General features: G+C 37.1%; 1 protein-coding gene across 1 annotated transcript in view; it reads right to left on the bottom strand.

Moving 5' to 3' along the window:
• LOC118926481 (THO complex subunit 2-like) overlaps window positions 1-22,029 on the bottom strand; it is a 105,623-nt gene that overhangs the window by 55,071 nt on the left and 28,523 nt on the right. Inside the window, 3 exon segments of the mRNA XM_057496714.1 lie at window positions 7,391-7,557; window positions 21,001-21,134; window positions 21,687-21,808. Of these exon segments, the coding sequence (XP_057352697.1) occupies window positions 7,391-7,557; window positions 21,001-21,134; window positions 21,687-21,808 (423 nt within the window).

Below are 22,029 nucleotides of genomic sequence, written 5' to 3'. Positions count from 1 at the left end.
GTATTCTCTACCTGGTGAGACAGTGCTTTCCTGGATTGCTTTAGTTCCTTGCCCATAGTTTCCTATAGATCATAAGCATATTTAGAAATGTTAGTTTAATTGACCTAGTAAGTCCATCACCTGGGCTTCCTCAGGGACAGTTTCTACTAATTTATTTTTCCTTGTGAATGAGCCATGCTTTGTTTTTGCATACCTCATTTCTTCCTGAAAACCAGACATTTTGAGGATCATGTGACAACTCTTAAAATCAGATCCTACCGCCTCTCTGAAGGGTTTGTTGATGCTGCTTATTATGGGTTATTGTTGCTTGCTTTTTTAGTGACTTTTCTAAACTCACTTTGTAAAGTCTGTTTTATTGTCTTGTGTGTCTAATTAAATCTGTGTTGTTAACTTTGAATTTTCTTAAAGGCCTGAAGCCAAAACAAAAAGAAAGAAAAAAGAGAAAAAAAAATACTCTTCTGGGCTTTGCACACTGGCTGTATTGTTAGGGCACTCCTCAACACTCGGCCAGGTCATTTGCAACTCTGCCTTAGTTTTCACTTCCCACTTGTGCAGAGCCTGAAGGTCAGCCAGAGGAAAAGGCTTAGGGGTCTTCTCAGCTCTTTTCTGAGCCCGCCTTCAGTTCTGAGCATGTACGTGGCCTTTTTGTCTGCAATTCCCTGGTATATGCAGGAGCGTTTTAAAAATCCTTATTCTCCCACATATCTCCTTATTCAACTCCTTCCTTTCTAGGCTTTCAAGTCTCTCTATTGCTTATTTGATTGTTGTCTCTTGCTCCAGGCTGCTAAAGCCAATGGTTGTGCTTTTAAATGCTTTTGTCAAAACTACCCCAGCCCTGGGGATAGCGCCAGTCTGGTGAAACAAAGACAGGCCCTTACACCAGTTCTTCAGGAAGCAGCCAGACAGGTCACAACCCACAGCTCTTTGAGAACAATTCTTTGTATCCTCTGGCATTAGCAATCTGCACTAGGAATGTGGACTTCTATCGTCTTCACAGACACCACCAATCTGGGTGTGAGCGATAGTAGGCAAGCAATTTAAGACACCACAGTGCTCTCTTACCCCAGACCAGCATCTTCTTTCTTCACCAAGCCTTTTCTTGGTCGCTTCAAGTTTTTTGCTAAATTCCAGAGTTCTGTAAAAGTTGACTGAGAGTTTTTGCCAATTCACTGGTTGCTTTTATGGAGGGACAGAGTTCTGGACTTCCCTACTAAGCCATTTTCAGTGATGTCGTATTGCTGCTATCTGTGGACCCCTGGTCACTATCCTTCATTTAGCAATGGCCTTCACTGTCACTGTCTTAACTCTATTCATTTCTTAATTTTTGGAGATTTTCATACATATGTAAGTGATCCTTCCATCGAGCTGCCTTCTCAGTTCCTTGAATTCCTCTCTTCCAAAGACCTTCTCCTCTACACTATTTCAGCCATTAGCTCCATATCCTAAACTTTAAAATTACCAATAGCTACAACCCCTCCGATATGCTGATTTCAAGTATCCACCCTCAAGTGGGTCCTTAGTGCTGCTGGCCAATCATACTCTATTTTCTCTTATCCATTCACTGTCCTACACAACTATTTCCTACCCTCTTTCTTAACCTCCATACCTCCTCTTTCATCCTCTCTGTCAGAGCCTGACCCTGCTTCCTATTTCCGCAAGAAAACGGGAGCAATTAACAGGACTGCTATAAACTTTCACCACCATATCTACCCAACTACCAACAATTGTACCTACATATGCTGCCTTTCCACCTATTATTATAGATGAACTCTCTATGCTCATATTTAAAGCCAATCCATCCACTTATGCCATAGACTCCAGTCTATCTTACTCAAAACACTATTCCAATAATTCTCTCCTCTCTCCTACATCTCCAGTTTTCCTCCTCTCCACTCAGTCATTCCCATTAGCATACATATGTTCTCTCTCCCATATTCAAAAATGCCCTCAAGCTCACATTCCCCTGCCGGCTATAACCTCAACTGTCTGTCCCTCTTTGTAGAAACTCCTTTATACAGTTATCTATTCTGTCTCTAATTTCACTCTCCCCATTCTCTCTTAACACCACCCTAACTCTACCAAACTGGCTACTTTAGACCTCTCTGCTGATAAATCCAATGATCAATTTTTAGTCATCTCAAATGACCTCCCAGAGGCATTTAACAGAGTTCATCATTCCTTCTTCTATCTAGCTCACAAAAAAGATGCTATATTCTGTTTTCCTCTTACTTTATATGTTCCTGCTATACCTGCTTTGCTGGTTCCTCCTCTTCTCCCAGGCCCCTTAACATTGGCGTACCCCAAGGCTCAGCCATTGATTCTCTCCTCTTGTCTCTCCATATTGAACCCTTGGTGATTTTATACAGTATCACCACTTTAAATATCTACATGCTTTTGACATCAATATTCTATCACTAGCCCATTCTGTTCTCTTGGACACCAGATTCATATATCCAGTTATTTACTCAACATCTGCACTTGGATATCTAACACAACCTCAAACTTAACATGTCCAAAACCAAATTCCTAACTCCTATTCCCAACACTCCAAACCCATTCCACCTAAAATTTACCCTATCTCAATGATGACAACATCAACATCACCTTTTTAAATGGTCAGTGCAAAAAAAATGTTAACATAATCCTTAACTCTACTTTCTCACATTCTGTATCTAATCCATTAGCAAATACTACTGGCTCTACCTTCAAAATATGTTCAGGATCTCGTCAATTTCTACTGCTACCATAACCATATTGATTCTTTGAAAACCTAAGCCAAAACACAAATGCACTCTGTCTTTTTGTCTCTTTTGTCTCTTTCTCACACACTCACCACTCATGTCACCATCAGAGGTGGCTACTAAAGAAGCTCCTTACTCTGCCAGCTAGTAACTAATGGGGGAAAAACTAAAGCATTTTCCCTGGCTTTCATAGGAACTTCATTTCAGGGTAACCAAACAACCCAAGTTTATAAGGGACAACTCTTCTTTATAGAAGAATGACAGCTAATAAATATAGAGGGCGTGATAAAATTAGTAAATGAAAAATTTGGAACTACTAAGGAAGTAAGTGATTCAGGAAAGGATCATCCATTATTCTAAGACACTTAATGTAAGGTTGATGAAAAACTGGATATTCACATGGTACAAAAGTGACAAACTACAGATTACTTGCTATTGACAAGGACGGAAATATTATTGTATAATAGAGAGATTAGACTGTCACCAGTATTCTGGAATGTTAAAAGTCAGACAGATATTAGACATTATGTTATGTGAAATATACAGTACAACCTATGAAATATTTCTGAGATAAAAAATTTCACCTGAACACAGTCAAGACTTTAGACTTAACTCCAAATATGTAAGACAGGGGACAAAGAACAAATTAAACCAATCATGAAAAAGTAATTACATAAATCCAAAAGGCAGAGTCTTCTATGGGAATGGTCTCTTCAAGAAGTCAATGCCATTAATGGTAAGGCGGGCACTATTCTAAACTAAAAGTGACTAATGAATCCTAACAATCAAATGTAATGTTTGGTCTTTGGATTATCACTTGAATGAACCAGCTATAAAATTTCAGGGATAATTTGGGAAATATGAATGTGGTCTGAGTTCACTATAACAATGGCAATCTAGTTAGATATGAAATTGGTATTATGGTACACAGAAAAATGACCTTTTAAAAAGCACACACTAACGTATGTAGGAGTAAATGTTCATGATATCAGCAATACAAATAATTATTTCCAAAAAAGTGTACCAACATGTTAATAAACTCGCTTCTAAGTGATGGCCTATGGGTATTTATTTCACTATTCACTCTTCCCTATGTGTTTGAAAATGTTCATAATAAAGTGAAAAAGTAAAAGAGAAATAAAATGAAAACACAAAGTCAGAGCATATCACTCTCCTACTCAAAATCCTCCACTGGCTTCATCCAGCATCAAAGTTGAAAACCTTGCACTAGGCTCTGTGTAACGTGGCCCCTCGTATTAGACCTCATCCCCACCGCTCTGCCAGTTCAATCACCCTGCCCCACCCACACTGGTCTTCTTGCTATTCTTCAACACATCAGGCATGCTCACACCTTAAGGCCTTTGCACCGGCAGTTCTCTTAACCTGAAGGTTCTTCCCCAGATTTTGTGCACATTTACACCCTCACGTCTTTTGTATCTTTGCTTAAATCTTACCTTTTTAACAAGCTACACTCTCTCCATTCTACTCAAAATTGCAGCCTACCACTCCCAACACTCCCAGTCTTCCTTGTCCTACTCTATGTTTGCCCCATCACAATGATCATCTTCTGACATACAATGTAACTTACTTTGAATGTGAGGATCATGAAGGCAAGGATTTCTATTTGTTCACCCCAGCACCTGAAACATTGCCTAGCACACAAGAGGTGCTCAATCATTATTTCTTAAATGAATGAATTTCAGTTATAATAGTGCCTAACCATGGCACCACTATTACTATTATTATTTTGTCTTGAATCCATGAATGAAGGGGCTGTGATATGGGTGAGAGTGATCATCTTGCTCCTCTTTCTGATGGCAAGACAACTCCAGCCCAAGAGTCCTGGGGTACCCTCACACCTTCTAGTACTCCTTCCTTCCTGTCCTTTGTGCTGACCCTCATGTTGTCCCTAAACCCTCCATTACAGTAATCCCCGTTAGGAAAATCAATCAAATGTGCCTGCCCAATTTTCCAAAATGGTCGTGTGCACTAAAACTGCCTATATCCCCTACTATCATTCCAAGTCAAAACATCCAGTACGAGCAGGTTGAATCCAGAATAAAATCACTCTCACTGACTTCACAGCGAAATAATGAGCTGTGCCAAAAAGTCTTAGCAATGGGGGGAGTGGGAAGAAGCCTGTCAATCCAAATAATTCCCAACTGGTGAAAATATGGGCTGTAGACAGGAGGAGTGAACATTTTCAGGTAGTGATAGGAAGAGGGGAGGGAGGAGTAAATTAAGGGACCAATAAACAGGGTGACCATACATGTCCAGGAACCAATTCCCAGGGGTGTAGCCCCTAAGCAGTTCCTGATTTTTATGACTTTCCTTCCTTTACCTCCCACGCTATAAAACTTCTAACACTAACACTTTTCTTCCCTTAACCTCAATGGTCCTTAAGACTGCAGACTGTCACAACAAGATAACTTGGGCAATAGAAACAAGGGAATGGTGTTATAATTTGAGGGTTATTCTTTCTGATAATAGGTTATTTCTAAATCAAGTATTTTTTGGTTGGGCATTTCTCATATAAGAAAAAGACATTCTATTTTTGAAAAAAGGATTATTCCAACATTTTCAACACCCCCAGGGATATTTTAATTCATCCCAAAAAGTGTTAGGTTACCATTATGAGGAATATTTTCATATAAAAATTTTAGTTCTAAAACTTGCATTCAACTAACAATACTTAATGTTATGCAGTGGATTTTCATTATTCACTGCAATATGGTCCAAGACCTACAATTTCCAAAGCCCTAACCTATACTCTAGTCATGCATGCTCAAGTTAAATTTCAGCTACCCTGTCATGTCAGCAGTTGGCTTCATGTTCTCAAACCCAAAGCAATCACAGTGCCTCTTAAAATGTGATTAAATACTTGAACTTCTCTTTGCCTGTACTAACAGTGGCCTCCCTGGCTGCTGGTGAAACAGGGGACAGCTGCTATCATCAATTCTTGAACAAAGATAAAGTGCTCTTGCCTGAAAACCCTGCCATGAGTCTTGTTTGGTATCAAAATGGTATACGCTTTCAAGTTCTCATCTGACTTCTCTTCTGGAACATCCCCAAAAATTGGAAATCAAAGATAAGCAAAGGCAGTAGGTGATATTATCATTTGAAAATCCTTAAAAAACTGTATTATTATCCTAAACTTGACCTTCAGACAACAGGAATACACACTCTTCACCGGGGTATCCTCAGTGCCTAGCAAAGCAACACCATTATCATAAACACTCAATAAATGAGTATTTCTTGACTAGCTAAGGACCCCAGGCAGGAAAACAAATTAGGAAAGCTATACCAACAGGACAATGGAGGCCTTATTATGTTAAAATCCTCCATGCTATCAACAGTTATCTTCCTAAAACATAGATCACTCATTTACAGTTAGTGAGCATTTACTATAGGCTAAGTAGTAAATTAATTCAGAAAAATTAGTAAAACACAGACCTTCTCCTACGTGGCTTACAATCTTGCAAAGGATGTAGATATGTTTTATTCTAATATAACCTGATAAGTACTAGAATTCTGTGCCAAGTTTTATGAGAATAGAGATTAAAAAGTGACTAATTCTGCATGGGTGAGGTGTCAGTGAAGAAATTACAGAACAAGTAGAACTTGATTTTAAAGAATAAATAGGAGTTCACAAGATGAAAAGACAGGTGAGATGGCTGGGTAAGAACACTTTTCTAGTTATAAAGAACTGCATGTAAACAAAGGTTTATACATAGCACTGTCTTTACCTAAATGCAGGAAATGGCTAGGAATTTCTTATGATGAGAATATTAGGTCTAAGAAAATAAAATCACTAAAGATGAGGGTGGAAGGAAAGAATGGGGCTAGATTGATTGTGAGGAGCCTTTCTACCATGTTTGGAAGTTTGAATTTCAGTCTGCAGGCAAAGGTTTTTGTGCAGTGTGTCAATTACATCTATTTCAGAATGTAATAGTAATAATATGAATAATGGATTGAAATAGAAATAATCTAAAGCATAGATTTGTTAGATAATTATTATAGTGTTTTAAATGAAAAATTATGTTAAGATATACCGTAAGAATTTATTCACATCCATAAAAAATTCCAAAGGTCACTGCGATGGGTACTATCTATTCAGTAAAATTCTAAATCAGCACAGATATCAAGGGACCTTGACAATCTAAAGTGCACCTAACTTTCCAACTTCACTTCTGGTCCCTTCTTTTCCCATCTTACAATCCAGCCACATCAGATTATGTACCATTTCTTCAATCTGTTGCATACATTCATACTGTCATGTCCTCACTCTCACAGTACTTGTTACGCCTGCATGGACAACTCTCAAAAAACTTCTACTCATCCTCCAAGAACCAGGTGAAAAAAAGGTTGTATCTGTAAGGTCCTCCCTGACTCCTTCTCTTGAAGGGCAAGTATTTATTATGCTTTCCTCTAGGCTTTCACATCAAACCATTCACCCTACTAATATAGCACTGATCATATTGCTTTGTTACCTATCCGTTTATCTTCTCTCCTCTGCTTGAATGGCTGAGCTGGAGCCAATCATTTACAAACAAAATCAAATTAAACCGTACATATAAAATGATGAAATTAACCTCCCCCTCTTTCTCCATTGATATATAGGGATACACATATACACATTTTTTTATTACCTGATAAAACTTGAACTTGGATATAAGAATATGACACAGTGTTTGCGGTTCACACATACTCATATAAGATTCTAATAAAGATATAAAGAATTCATCGTGTTCTGGCCTGCATTCAAACACTTCTAAAATGACATCCAAAACTCTATTGGGATCCAGATTAAAGCATCCTGCAAGAGATGAGATACACACAAATTCAAAAGTGATTATACATCATTTCTACTGAAGCCATTAACTTCCAGGGAAAACCTACATAACAAGATAAAAATGTTTCTAAAAACAACTTCTTTTATCAATTTGCTTCCCCTTCCCCAGAAGAATATCTCCATAATTTTCAAGATCATCAAGTCCATTCCCCACATTTTACAGATAAGAAATGTGACTTTCCCAGCATTACAAAGTGGGTTAGTGATAGAGCTGAAGCTCAGGATCTGCAACACTAAGTCAAGCAAACGTTCCTCTTTGCCTCACTGTGTCATCAGTTACTGATTACTCTCACTAGTGAAAGAGATGAACATTGTTAACTCTTAGCAAAATATGAAAATCAAACAATGCATTTTACAAGTTAAGCAACTAAAGGAGATTTTTTAATGTTTTATACAGAAGTACTTTGAAAGCTTACAAACAGTTAAAAGCTCAGATTCATGAAAGCAGAACATATTGTTAGAATCATTTTTTAGTTTATTTTACATACACAACAAAGCTACAGAAAATAATTGTACCACTGATTTATACTTATGGTTTTGGGCAGCATTTATAAAGATAAGCAAGAGAGAAAGAAAAAAATAAGGTAGAGCAGGAAAAGGGAAAGAAGCACTGAGTAAGTGCAGACGGCTACTTATCCTTGCTAATCCCTTAAGGTAAGCTCAAAAGGGCCAATGGACACAGATTTAATAAACCTGCCTATCAGCCACCCTACTCTTAGTAAATTATTACCTCTATTTGCATTCAGCTTCAGCTGCTGCCTTATTATATTATAGTGCAGTGACATCACGTATGCATTTAATTTATGAGAATACAAACATTTACACACAGCAAAAAAAATGATAGAAATAAAAATTAAATTAAATGATACAGGCAATTCTACCCACCATTCCTCTCAATAAAATGTATACTTATGACCCAAAGTCAGCATGAGATGTTAATCTGCTATGCCGCTTATATCAGTTCCCACATGTCTTATGCATTAAGCCAAATAGAATTCTAGTGTTTTAAATTACATATTTTTTCATTAGACACAACCCGTACATGCTAGCTAACCACTTCACAGTGGCAAGCAAATAAACACTGGCTAATGCAGCAGAAAATAGAACTGTGCTGAACTTAGGGAGAGGCATTATGTCAAACACTGTACCTAACAGATGACTTTGGGGATTTTTCAAAGAAAATTCTTACATAACCTATTTTATAAGATTTCCAGAGTTACTCCTATTAACTCTGCAGCTATATTAAACGCTATAAAACAAATGTCTGATTCACACTATCTTGGCAATTACTTAGAAAACCAAATTCTTCAAATACTGTAAGTATTTCTTTCCACTTTTTATGAAATCTGAAGTTAAGAACACATTTTTTTCCATTTCACATACTAAGGAAAAAATGGACTAACACATTGATCATGGCTTACTGAAAAGAGTTCCAATTTTCACAAATTTTCCAAAACGATGTTTACTTAAAGTTCTGGGAAGAAAATGTCTAAATATTTTAGCCCTTCCCTGTATCCCCAAAAAGTATGGCTCTAAAATAACAACTGAAAAAGTAAAATAAATGTAAAAGTGACTCCAAAATAGCAATTAGAATTTTTAAATGCTACTAGAAGAAATATAAAATATGAAATGGTACAACTACTTTGTAAAACTAGGAGTTTTCTTAAAAGTCAAACTTACACCTACTATATGACCAAGCCATTTCAATCCAAGGTATTTTCCCAAGGGAAGTAAATATCTATGTCCACACAAAGACTTGTACACAAATATTCCTAGAAGCTCTATATACAACAGGACACACTCAAATGTCCATCAACATATGAATGGGTAAAGAAATTGTGGTACAGTATATTTGTAGTATATACAGTGGACTACCACTCAGGAATAACAAGGAAAGAACTATTAATATAAACATGCATGAATCGCAAATAATGATGCTGAATGAAATAAGCAAGACAAAATAGAATATTCTCTATATGATTCCATTTATAAAAGAATTCTAGAAAATGCAACCTGGTCTATAGAGTCAGAAAACAAGTCAGTGGTTGCCTGGTGAGGGAGTGAAGGGGAATGAAATAAAAAAGGAGGAAACTGGGGGGTGGGGGAGGAGGTAATAGAAACAAGCATTATCTAAGTTGCAGTGAGGTTTTCACAGGTGTATACATATGTTAAAACTCAACATGCACTTTAATTTGGTCAGTTTATTATATGTCAACTATGCCTCAATAAAGTCGGGAAAAATGCCTCCAAACTGCTAGTAACATTGACAATAAAGATTATCAAAGTAAAATCTAGCAAATTCTCCAACCTTATACCTACTCCTACATTTACTAAATGTAAAGATTCAATCATTATATAAAATGAATAATACTCTAACAGAAGGGACAAAAGATACACTGAATATAATTTTGAAAAAAATGGCTGGCTTATAATTAATTACCCATTAAGCTACATATACAAAACGTGTATATAAGAACTAGAACAGCAACATGTTACATGGAAATGTTGTTTCACTCACATTAAAGTTCACATTTTTAGTTTCCTATAATATGAACCAATGACATGTTTTATGAAGCAGTATTACTCTATTGAGACTTCTATCAATGACCTGCACTGTCAACTATCTACTAACTTCTTTCTAGGTGCAATTTAAGGCAGTAATCTAGAAAAGGCAGTATATGCACTTCTATTTATAACAGGTATCAACCTTGCATCTTTCAAAAAGAAGAACTGGCTAATGAATTTACTACTAAATGTCTCAAATGCCATCAGTTAGACCAATCAATTGGAGTGACCTTGGCTACATAAGACAGAAAATGTAACCAAACCAAAGATTTTTAAAATGCTTTTTAAAACCTTACAGATTTGCTAAGTAACAGCTAAGCTATTTCATATACAATGGGACTCTAGTAACAATCAGTAATCTTGAATGTCCAAAGTAATTTTTTTCTAATGGCAGCTGTGGCAGAACATTGGCACTCTTGTGCTCAAGCATCTTATAAGGCTCTTGTCCACCCTAACCATCAGTAGTCATGTGACCTTACACGAGAACATAAGCTTAGCTCCCTACCTCTTTCACCAGCTACATTAAGGAATATTTATAAGCACATATAATATCTTTATGACTTTTGAGGAACAAACAAAGGAACCATATCAGAAGGGAACAAGTGGAAAAATACAGAAATGGTGAATCTGTAATGGTGAAATTCCTTCATTTAAATAAACATAAATACCTACTATATACCAGATGCTTGTGATACAGAGATTAATAAAATGCCTTCTCAAATCCTGAGGACTTCACAACTTTTGGGTGATACATCTTTGAAAAAATGCACTGAAAAGTAACTGGAGTTTCCTCAAAGATGGACAAGACAGCCAGTGTATTAGACCAAGTGATTTTAACTAGAGGCAAAAATATAATTAAACTGACAATGGTTGTTTTAGGAAAAGGCCAAATTGAGATTCTTAATAGGAAAAAAAAATCAATGTAATACTGCAAACATGATTGGGAGAGATTTCTAGCCCATAATGTCAAACAATATGATAGCTCCAGTAACCATGTTTCTGATGTAACAGACCTTCCAATACAGAAAAAAAACATATTTTGAATAAAACAACATGATCTGGCATCTAGAATTCACTTTAGAAATAGGCTATATCATGGTCTGAATGTTTGTTCTCCACCTCTCCCCCAAAAAATTCCTGTGTAGAATTTCTAATGCCCAATATGATGGTATCAGAAGGTGGGACCTATAGCGAGGATGGGGTGGGGTGGAGGGGATGACTAGGTCATGAGAATGGAGCCTTCATAAATGAGGGCAATGCCCTTTAAAAAAAAGAACTCCCTTGCCCCTCCAACCATATGAGGATACAGCAAGAAGTCAGCAGCCTGCAACCCAAAAGAGGGCTTTCATCAGAACCCAAACATGCTGGTGCCCAATCTTGGGTTTCCTGCCTCAAGAACTGTTAAACGTAACTTTTTGTTGCTTATAAAGCCACCCAGTCTGTGGTACTTTGTTACAGTAGCCCTAATAGACTAAAACAGGCAAATAAAAGCCTACGTTAGACTATTTCTAAGAAATAGTATTTGCAAAACCCTGCACATAGGATCAAGGCAAGAACCAAAGATGCCGTTGACGAATCTTGGGCTTCCTGCCTCAAGAACTGTGAAACATACCTTTCTGTTGTTTATAAAGCCACCCAGTCTGTAGTACTTTGTTACAGTAGCCCTAACGGACTAAAACAGGCAAATAAAAACCTGTATTAGACTATTGCTAAGAAACAGTATTTGCAAAAAACTGCACATAGGATCAAGGCAAGAACCAAGGAACCAAGATGCAGAAAAATGAACCTTGCAAAAAAAACAAACAAAATGAAAGTATAATTATAAAAAACTAGCGATGAGAACACCAATTGCTATCTTCTTTTTCATAGTAGAGAAAAACAACCTCTTCATAACTAGTATACAGTTAAGAAACTTCAATAAAGCAAAAAATTAAGCAGAGGAGGCAGTCAACTGGCTTCCCTTTCAAAGGGACAGCAGACAGCTAACACAGTAAGATGTTTCTAGGCTGAAGGGCCCTTATATTCAGACTGGACCCAATACAAAATATTAAGCATACTTGAGATAACATAGTCAAGGGGGTTAAATGTCCCATAATCTGTCCAAGAATAAAATAATTTGGCTTGGGTTTTTATTTTGTGTTTAATGTTTTTGTGGTCATTTGACAAGCAACCACATTTAACCTGTGAGACTCAAGAGGCAGAGACTCTCACCCTACCCCCAGCCAAAGCTACAACCTTGGACACCAGGCAACAAATGAAGGTCCTGAAATTTGATGAAGAGGTCTCTGACTGAGGGTGAGTAGGACAGGTCTAGAGCCTAGGCCAAAGAGATCCTGAACCACTAAACCCAAAACCAGGAAGAACCATTTTCATTCTTTAAAACTAAACTCAAGTAAGCTAGGTCAATAAATAATGTTAGCCAGCACTTTTGATTTAGAGCAGGGATTAGCACACTATAGGCTATGGCTCAAATCCATTCAGTTTTTGTAAATAAAGTTGTACTGGAACACAGAAACAATCATTTATTTAGATACTGCCTGTGGCTTCCTTCATAATACAATGGCAATGTTGAGTAGTTCCAACAAAAACCACGTGGCCGACGAAACAAAGAAAAATTACTATCTCACTCTTAACAGAAAAAAGTTTCCTGACCACTAATTTAGAAGAATACCTAGCTACTACTTTCTTTTGAAGGGCATTCAGAAGAGTAAAGTGCTTATGGTTTAGTTCAGCAATCAAAGGAGTTCAGTTCTAATATCCTCGTCTCTAATTTATTGTAGATGTTTTCTGCCATCTTGATGCAGGGATGGTCTGTGTGGGATCTATCATGACAGCCCAAGAACTTACTGATCACTATCCTATCCACTCCTATTTGACAAGTTTTTCAAATTTAGTGTCGGGTTTGAAAACACAACCACATGCAGGCTCATAAAAGTTCTGCTTCCTTGCTTTTTCATGCAGTAAACAACCCCAGGCTATCGACGGGCTAGAAACTTTTCTATATTTAGGATAAAAACATTTTGATAAACGAGAATCTTGTAGGGAACAAGTAACTACCCTTTAGTTACAGGGTAATAAATAAGGATGCTCCTGATCAGACTAAGTACCATCCTGTTCCCCCACCACAATGTCAGGGGAAGGAAGGTAAGAATCACTACAAACCGTACAAGAAAGGGGGGAAAATGCAGTAAATTTTCAACAAGTATTTATCCAGCACCTATATATCAGGCACTGAGGTTAGAGCTACTAAAGCAAACAAACAAAAATCCATGTCCTCATGGAGCCTACATTCCAGTGGGGTTGGAGAATAAAATGCATTGCATGTTATATGGTGGTAAGTGCTCAGAAGAACAGTGAACACGAGGCAGGCCTGGGTGAGATGGCAGGGAAGGCTACACCGAGGAGGTGACGTTTCTGTGCATCGTAGTATGCTTGATGAACTAGAAGTTTAGCCCATAAAAGCTAATTGTTCATACTCATGGAATATCCATTATGTCATGAGCTTGCAGTTATGATTCCCAGACTGTACTTCAGAGACAATAACACAATCAGTTCTCTGAGGGCAAAGTTCAAAAAAATGTAAGTAGCATCCATTTTCCCAGTTAGATAAAAGCACACCTTCAGGAAAAACCCACTTTCAAATGTTGCCAAAATAACAAGGGACCAAAATAAAAAGGTATAAATTCACAAGGACAAAGACTAGAAGAAACAAGGCCAGATGAGATGACAAGATATAGGCAAACAAAGTGAAAAAAAAAAAAAAAACAGGTACTTACACACCACAAAATTCTTACGTGGGAAACACCATCTTAGGAAAGTACATAGCAGGCCATAAGGAAAGACAAACCTATAGGAAAGCAGTACTGACAGGCATCTCAAGCTAGAACAAAATGCTGCAGGAAAAAGGTACAGCCTACCCTAGAAAGAGAAAAGGAAACCCTACAGGAGGATTTTTTTACACATGCCACTGCCACCCAGGTAAGGAAGAGCCCTGCAGGCCTAGGGGAATACAAGTCTTGGTGTGAAAACAGGAGGAAGTAGCAGAGAGAGTAAATCAGATGCAAAAACTAAACTTACTTCAAGGAAAGTAGAAATTTTAAACTAAAAGCATCTTACCTTCTATACCAAAAGCATAAGCTAAAAACATGATTTTTACTAAAGATGACTGTAGTTAAACCTAGTTTTATCTGAGTTTCTACTCAGTATAACATTGGAAAAACTGTGTAAGGATCAGGATACTCCCCACTCTTAGTCATACATAAATTTAAAAAACAGGGAAAGAAGTTAGGCATAAACATCTTTTAAAATATAACCAGAGAGGATTAAAGATGGCGGCATGAGAGGAGAGACAGAGGCTTCCTCCTAAAACTGGATACAACAAGAAAATATAGTTGGCGCAACTAATCCTGAGACAGCAACAGGAAAGAGGACGGCGCCAGAGTGCACACACCTGGAGGGAAGAGCAGACCTCACTGAACAGGGGTTGGAAAGCTGGGGCAGGTGGAGTTCCTCGGAAGACTGGGTTTCCGGCTGCTTGTGGAAAGCAGGGATCCATATCCGGCTACTCTGTGACAAAAGCTTGTATCTGTGTGCTTGGTCCACTAGCTCAGGCAGTGGAGACAGGCACAGCAGCTGGGAAGTGGGGTACAGCTCTTCCCTACCACCAGGCACCAATACCACTCCACTGCGACCACCGACATTGCTTCAGGGGATGAGCAGCTCCAGAATAGAGCGTCTGGACACTAGACGGCGCCATGTACAAATATGAAACACCAATGAAACCAGGTCCAGAGTAAAATTACTAATACAACTCCTGAGAAAGATTTCAATGATATGGACCTCGTGACTCCTCCTGAAGGGTGAGTTCAAAATATAAATCATCAACATGCTAATGGAGATACAGAAAGATATTCAAGAACTCGGGAATGAATTCAGGATGGAGATCCAATCGTTGAAGAGCACGATGGAGGGTATCAAAAGCAGGTTGGATACGGTATAGGAGACACTAAGTGAAATAGAAACTATGGAAGAGGAATACAAAGAAGCTGAGGCACAGAGAGAAAAAAAGGATCTCTTAGAATGAAAGAATATAGAGAGAACTGTGTGACTAATGCAAACGGAACAATATTCCCATTATAGGGATACCAGAAGAAGAAGAGAGACAGAAAGGGATAGAAAGTGACTTTGAGGAGGTAGTTGCTGAAAACTTCCCCAGTCGGGGGAAGGCGATAGTCTCTCAGGCCATGGAGATCCACAGATCTCCCAACACAAGGGACCCAAGGAAGACAACACCAGGACACATAGTAATTAAAATGGAAAAGATCAAGGATAAGGAAAAATAGTTAAAAGCAGCCAGAGACAGAAATAAGATCATAGACAAAGGAAAGCCCACCAGGCTAACATCAGACTTCTCAGCAGAAAACTTACAGGCCAGAAGGAAGTGGAATGATGTATTTAATGCCATGAAGCAGAAGGGCCTGGAACCAAGATTACTTAATCTGGCAAGATTATCATTTAAATTTTGAGGGATTAAACAATTTCAAGATAAGCAAAAGCTGAGAGAATTTACCTCCCACAAACCAAACCATCTCTGCAGTCTATTTTGGAGGAACTGCTATAGATGGAAGTGTTCCTAAGGTTGAATAGCTGTCACCAGAGGTAAAAACACCACAGTAAAGAAATTAGAACAGCTAATTACTATGCAAATGCAAAATTAAATTAACTATCCCCAAAGTCAATCAAGGGATTGACAAAATGTACAGAATATGATACCTAATATATAAAGAATGGAGGAAGAAAAAGGAGGAGAAACAGAAAAGAACATTTAGATTGTGATCGTAAAACCATACTAAGTGAGATAACTTGCACTCTTAGATAATAAGGAAATTAACCTGGAACATGTGGTAACCATGAATCTGAAGCCTGCAATGGCAATAAGCACATGCCTATCGATAGTCACCCTAAATGTAATTGGACTGAATGCACCAATCAAAAGACACAGAGTCACTGAATGGATAAAAAAACAAGACCCGTCTATATGCTGCTTACAAGAGACTCACCTCAAACTCAAGGACATGCAGAGACTAAAAGTCAAGGAATGGAAAAAGATATTTCATGCAAACAACAGGGAGAAAAAAGCAGGTGTTACAGTATAAGTAACAGACAAAATAGACTTCAAACCACTGAAAGTAACAAGAGATAAAGAAGGACATAACATAATGATAAAGGGGTCAGTCCAACAACAGGATATAACCATTATAAATATATATGCTCCCAACACAAGAGCACCAGCATATGTGAAACAAATACTAACAGAACTAAAGGAGGAAATACAATGCAATACACTCATTTTAGGAGACTTCAACATACAATTCACTCCAAAGAACAGATCCACCAGACAGAAAATAAGTAGGGACACAGAGGCACTGAACAACACACTAGAACAGATGGACCTAATAGACATCTATAGAACTCTACACCCAAAGTCAACAGGATACACATTCTTCTCAAGTGCACATGGTTCTCCAGAATAGACCACATAGTAGGCCACAAAAAGAACCTCAGTAAGTTCCAAATGATTGAAATTATACCAAGCAACATTTCAGACCACAAAAGTATAAAACTAGAACTAAATTGCACAAAGAAAGCAAAAAGGCCCACAAACACATGGAGGCTTAACAAGATGCTCCTAAATAATCAATGGATCAATGACCAAATTAAAATAGAGATCAAGCAATATATGGAAACAAATGACAACAACAACACAAAGCCCCAACTCCTGTGGGACGCAGTGAAAGCAGTCTTAAGAGGAAAGTATATAGCACTCCAGGCATATTGAAAGAAGGAAGAACAAACCCAAATGAATAGTCTAACATCACAATTGTCAAAATTGGAAAAAAAAGAACAAATGAGGCCTAAAGTCAGCAGAAGGAGGGACTTAATAAAAATCAAAGAAGAAATAAATAAAATTGAGAATAATAAAACAATAGAGAAAATCAATGAAACCAAGAGCTGATCCTTTGAGAAAATAAACAAAACAGATAAGCCTGTAGCCATACTTATTTAGAGAAAAAGTGAATCAACACACATCAACAGAATCAGAAATGAGAAAGGAAACATCACAACGGACCTAACAGAAATACAAAGTATTATTAGAGACTACTATGAAAACCTATATGCTAACAAGCTGGAAAACCTAGAAGAAATGGACAACTTCCTAGAAAAATACAACCTTCCAAGACTGACCAAGAAAGAAACACAAAATCAAAACAAACCAATTATCAGCAAAGTAATTGAAGCGGTAATCAAAAAACTACCCAAGAACAAAACCCCAGGTCAGATGGATTTACCTAGGAACTTTATCAGACATACAGAGAAGATATAATACCCATTCTCCTTAAAGTTTTCCAAAAAATAGAACAGGAGAAAATACTCCCAAACTCATTCTACGAAGCCAACATTACCCTAATACCAAAACCAGGCAAAGACCCCAACAAAAAAAGAAAATTACAGACAAATATCCCTGATGAACTTACATGTAAAAATACTCAATAAAATATTAGCAAACCGAATTCAAAAATTCATCCAAAGGATCATACACGATGACCAAGTGGGATTCATCCCAGGGATGCATGGATGGTACAACATCTGAAAATCCATCAACATCATTAATCACATCAAGAACAAGGACAAAAACCACATGAGGATCTCCATACATGCTGAAAAAGCATTTGACAAAATTCAACATCCATTCATGAAAAGAACTCTCAACAAAATGGGCATAGAGGGCAAGTACCTCAACATAATAAAGGCCATAGATGATAAACCCACAGCCAATATCACACTGAACAGTGAGAAGCTGAAAGCTTTTCCTCTGAGATCCGGAACAAGACAGGGATGCCCACTCTCCCCACTGTTATTCAACATAGTACTGGAGGTCCTAGCCACGGCAATTAGACTAAACAAAAGAAATATAAAGAATCCAAATTGGTAAAGAATAAGTCAAATGGTCACTATTTGCAGATGACATGATATTGTACATAAAAAACTCTAAGGAACCCACTCAAAAACTACTAGATCTGATATCGGAATACAGCAAAACAGAATGATACAAAATTAACACACTGAAATCTGTGGCTTTCCTATACAGTAAAAATGAACTAATAGAAAGAGAAATCAGGAGAACAATTCCATTCACAATTGCATCAAAAATAATAAAATACTTAGGAATAAACCTAACCAAGGAAAGTGAAAGACCTATACCCTGGAAACTATAAGACACTCTTCTAAGAGAAATTAAAGAGGACACTAACAAATGGAAACGCATCCCATGCTCTTGGCTAGGAAGAATTAGTATCACCAAAATGGCCATCCTGCCCAAAGCAATCTACAGATTTGATGCGATCCCTATCATATTACTAACGACATTCTTCAATGAACTGCAACAAATAGTAAAAAAATTCATATGGAAGCACCAAAGACCCTGAATATCCAAAGCAATCCTGAGAGGGAAGAATAAAGTGGGGAGGATCACGCTCCCCAACTTCAAGCTCTACTACAAAGCCACAGTAATCAAGACAGTTTGGTACTGGCACAAGAACAGAGCCACAGACCTGTGGAACAGAATTGAGACTCCAGACATTAACCCAAACATATATGGTCAATTAATATAAGATAAAGGAGCCACGGACATACAATGGGGAAATGACAGTCTCTTCAACAGGTGGTGCTGGCAAAACTGGACAGCTACATGTAAGAGAATGAAACTGGATCACTGTCTAACCCCATACACAAAAGTAAATTCGAAATGCATCAAAGACCTGAATGTAAGTCATGAAACCATAAAACTCTTAGAAAAAATAATAGACAAAAATCTCTCGGACATAAACATGAGCGCTTCTTCATGAATATATCTCCCTGAGCAAGGGAAACAAAAGCAAAACTGAACAAGTGGGACTGTATCAAGCTGAAAACCTTCTGTACAGCAAAGGACACCATCAATAGAACAAAATGGCACCCTACAGTATGGGAGAATATATTTATAAATGACAGATCCGATAAAGGGTTGACATCCAAAATATATAAAGAGCTCACACACCTCAACAAACAAAAAGCAAATAATCCAATTAAAAAATGGGCAGAGGAGCTGAACAGACAGTTCTCTAAACAAGAAATTCAGATAGCCAAGAGACACATGAAAAGATACTCCACATCACTAGTCATCAGAGAAATGCAAATTAAAACCACAATGAGATATCACCTCACGATCACCACCATCCAAAAGACAAACAACAACACATGTTGGCGAGGTTGTGGCAAAAGGGGAACCCTCCTACACTGTTGGTAGGAATGTAAATTAGTTCAACCATTGTGGAAAGCAGTATGGAGGTTCCTCAAAAAGCTAAAAATAGAAATACCATTTGACCCAGGAATTGCCCTTCTAGGAATTTACCCTAAGAATGCAGCACTCCATTTTGAAAAAGACAGATGCACCCCTATGTTTATCGCAGCAGTATTTACAATAGCCAAGAAAAGGAAGCAACATAAGTGTCCATCAGTAGATGAATGGATAAAGAAGATGTGGTACATATACACAATGGAATATTATTCAGCCATAAGAAGAAAACATATCCTACCATTTGCAACAACATCGATGGAGCTAGAGGGTATTATGCTCATTGACATAAGCCAGGTGGAGAAAGACAAGTATCAAATGATTTCACTCATATGTGGAGTATAAGTACAAAGAGAAACTGAAGGAACAAAAGAGCAGCAGAATGATAGAACCCAAGAACGGACTAACAGTTACCAAAGGGAAAGGGACTGGGGAGGATGGGTGGGAAGGGAGGGATAAGGGCGGGGAAAAAGAAAGGGGGCCTTATGATTAGCATGTATAATGCCGGGGGGCATGGGGAGGGATGTGCAACACAGAGAAGACAAGTAATGATTCTACAGTATCTTACTACGCTGATGGACAGTGACTGTAATGGGGTTTGTGGGGGGGACTAGGTGAAGGGGGGAGTCTAGTAAACATAATGTTCTTCATGTAACTGTATAATAATGATAACTAAATGAATAAAAAATATCTAAAGAGAAAATATATATATATAACTAGACAAGCAGGAAATACAACTTCTCCAAAAGGTCTCAAAACCTAAGACATCTAGCTGTTAGATAATCTTCCCTAAGTTAGCACAATACCTAACCATTAAGAGCGACAATTCTTTCCTTTCTTGAAAAATCAGGACTACCTATTTTTCTACCATTCATTCCTCCTTTTTATAGAAGCCAACTATTTCCTCTATATACTCAATGCAAGTAAAAAGAATAATGCTAAAGAAATATTTATTTTTAAAAATTCTCATATAAAAATAACTTTCCTGTTACACTTTTATACCACCTGCTGCACTTACTTTAACAGGCTGCTGTAAAGATAAAATAAGCTGTGTTCAATGTCCCTGATAAAGATACTTTGTAAATCAAGTTCACAAAAACTAAACATCTCTGCATTTCAAGAGTTCAGCAAAGACTTTATTGATGTTTCAGCTGCTTACTTTATTTTCTGCTCTCTATAAAATTACTGAGAAATACTTAAAAGTTGAAGAGAAATACCAGAGAAAGCAGAAACTAATACAAACACACAGGTAACAGTGACAAAAAGATTTGTCATCATCAACTTAAATTTTTTATTACTGATAAAATCTTAAAAGAACAAGTTTAAAAACACATGCTCTCATTTCTTAATTTAAAAAAAATTGTAGGGAATGCACTCATTTTGTCTTTATGGATATCTTGCAATAACTAAAAAACTCATTTCTTATTAACATACTACGCATGTCTTACCTATTAAAGATTTGATATTTTCTAAGATTAAATCACTAGTAATATTTCCAGATAAATCTTGCCCCAATTCAGCAATCATCTTGGCATAACCTTCATTCTCTTCTCTTAACAAATTGAATTTTTGCTGCTTAGAACTGAAATTAGATAAACATCATACAGGGGATAAAATTAATTTCAATTAGCAAGCTTAATTAAGAGTATTTTGTTCTTTTCATTGAATATTCTTATATCTCTCTCTCAGATAACAATACTAAGAATTGTTGTTGAAAAATTTACCTTTGTTTATCTTTTAGGATAGAATGATAACAATAGTTCAAAGAGACAGTTACACAGGGAAAATGAGTAACACAAAGAACAGATATTGCTAATCCCAAGGAGCAACAACATACCACTATTTCCATCACTCAGGATATACCCTAGAATATAGCCAGTTGTAAATTATTTTAAAGCACTGAACACTATTTCAACTTCTAATATGGGAACAAATTTATACTGGTTTCACACAGGCCACGTTCAATGCTGACTCAGTAATTACAGGCTACTTTTAAAAGGAAAAAATAGGAGACACATGGTAAGAGCAACATAAAAAACCTTCAACTGCCTTTAGAAATTCTAGTATTCAAAATGAGAGCTAAGAAAACACACTCAGGTAACTTGATCTGCAACAGAAAGGTACGTGTACTTACAAGAGTTTTGTCTTGATTTTAACTGACTTCTGATTGAACTGCTGTGATTGTTTGATAAGCCCTAATGATTCCAATGTTTCTGGATCCAGGCGTTCCTTTAGAACTGTGTCTGAAACTAAATACTGCATTAAAAAATATTAAAGGCCATTTATTCCTTAGCATTCCAACTACACAACCACAATATTTAAAATATATTATATATTTATTTATATTGAGTATATTTCAATATATTCAAAACAGCTTTTCCCAAATACTAAAATAACACAAAAACGTATCAATTTGTAACAATAAAAAAAGCTTAGAACTTCAATTGAAAAAATGAAGACTGCAAATATTGAAAAAT

Source organism: Manis pentadactyla, unplaced genomic scaffold (genome assembly GCF_030020395.1).
Source record: "Manis pentadactyla isolate mManPen7 unplaced genomic scaffold, mManPen7.hap1 scaffold_289, whole genome shotgun sequence".
In the NCBI taxonomy this organism is placed as follows: domain Eukaryota; kingdom Metazoa; phylum Chordata; class Mammalia; order Pholidota; family Manidae; genus Manis; species Manis pentadactyla.
The sequence above is the reverse complement of the archived record's forward strand: the minus strand, read 5'-3'. Positions and strand labels throughout refer to the sequence as shown.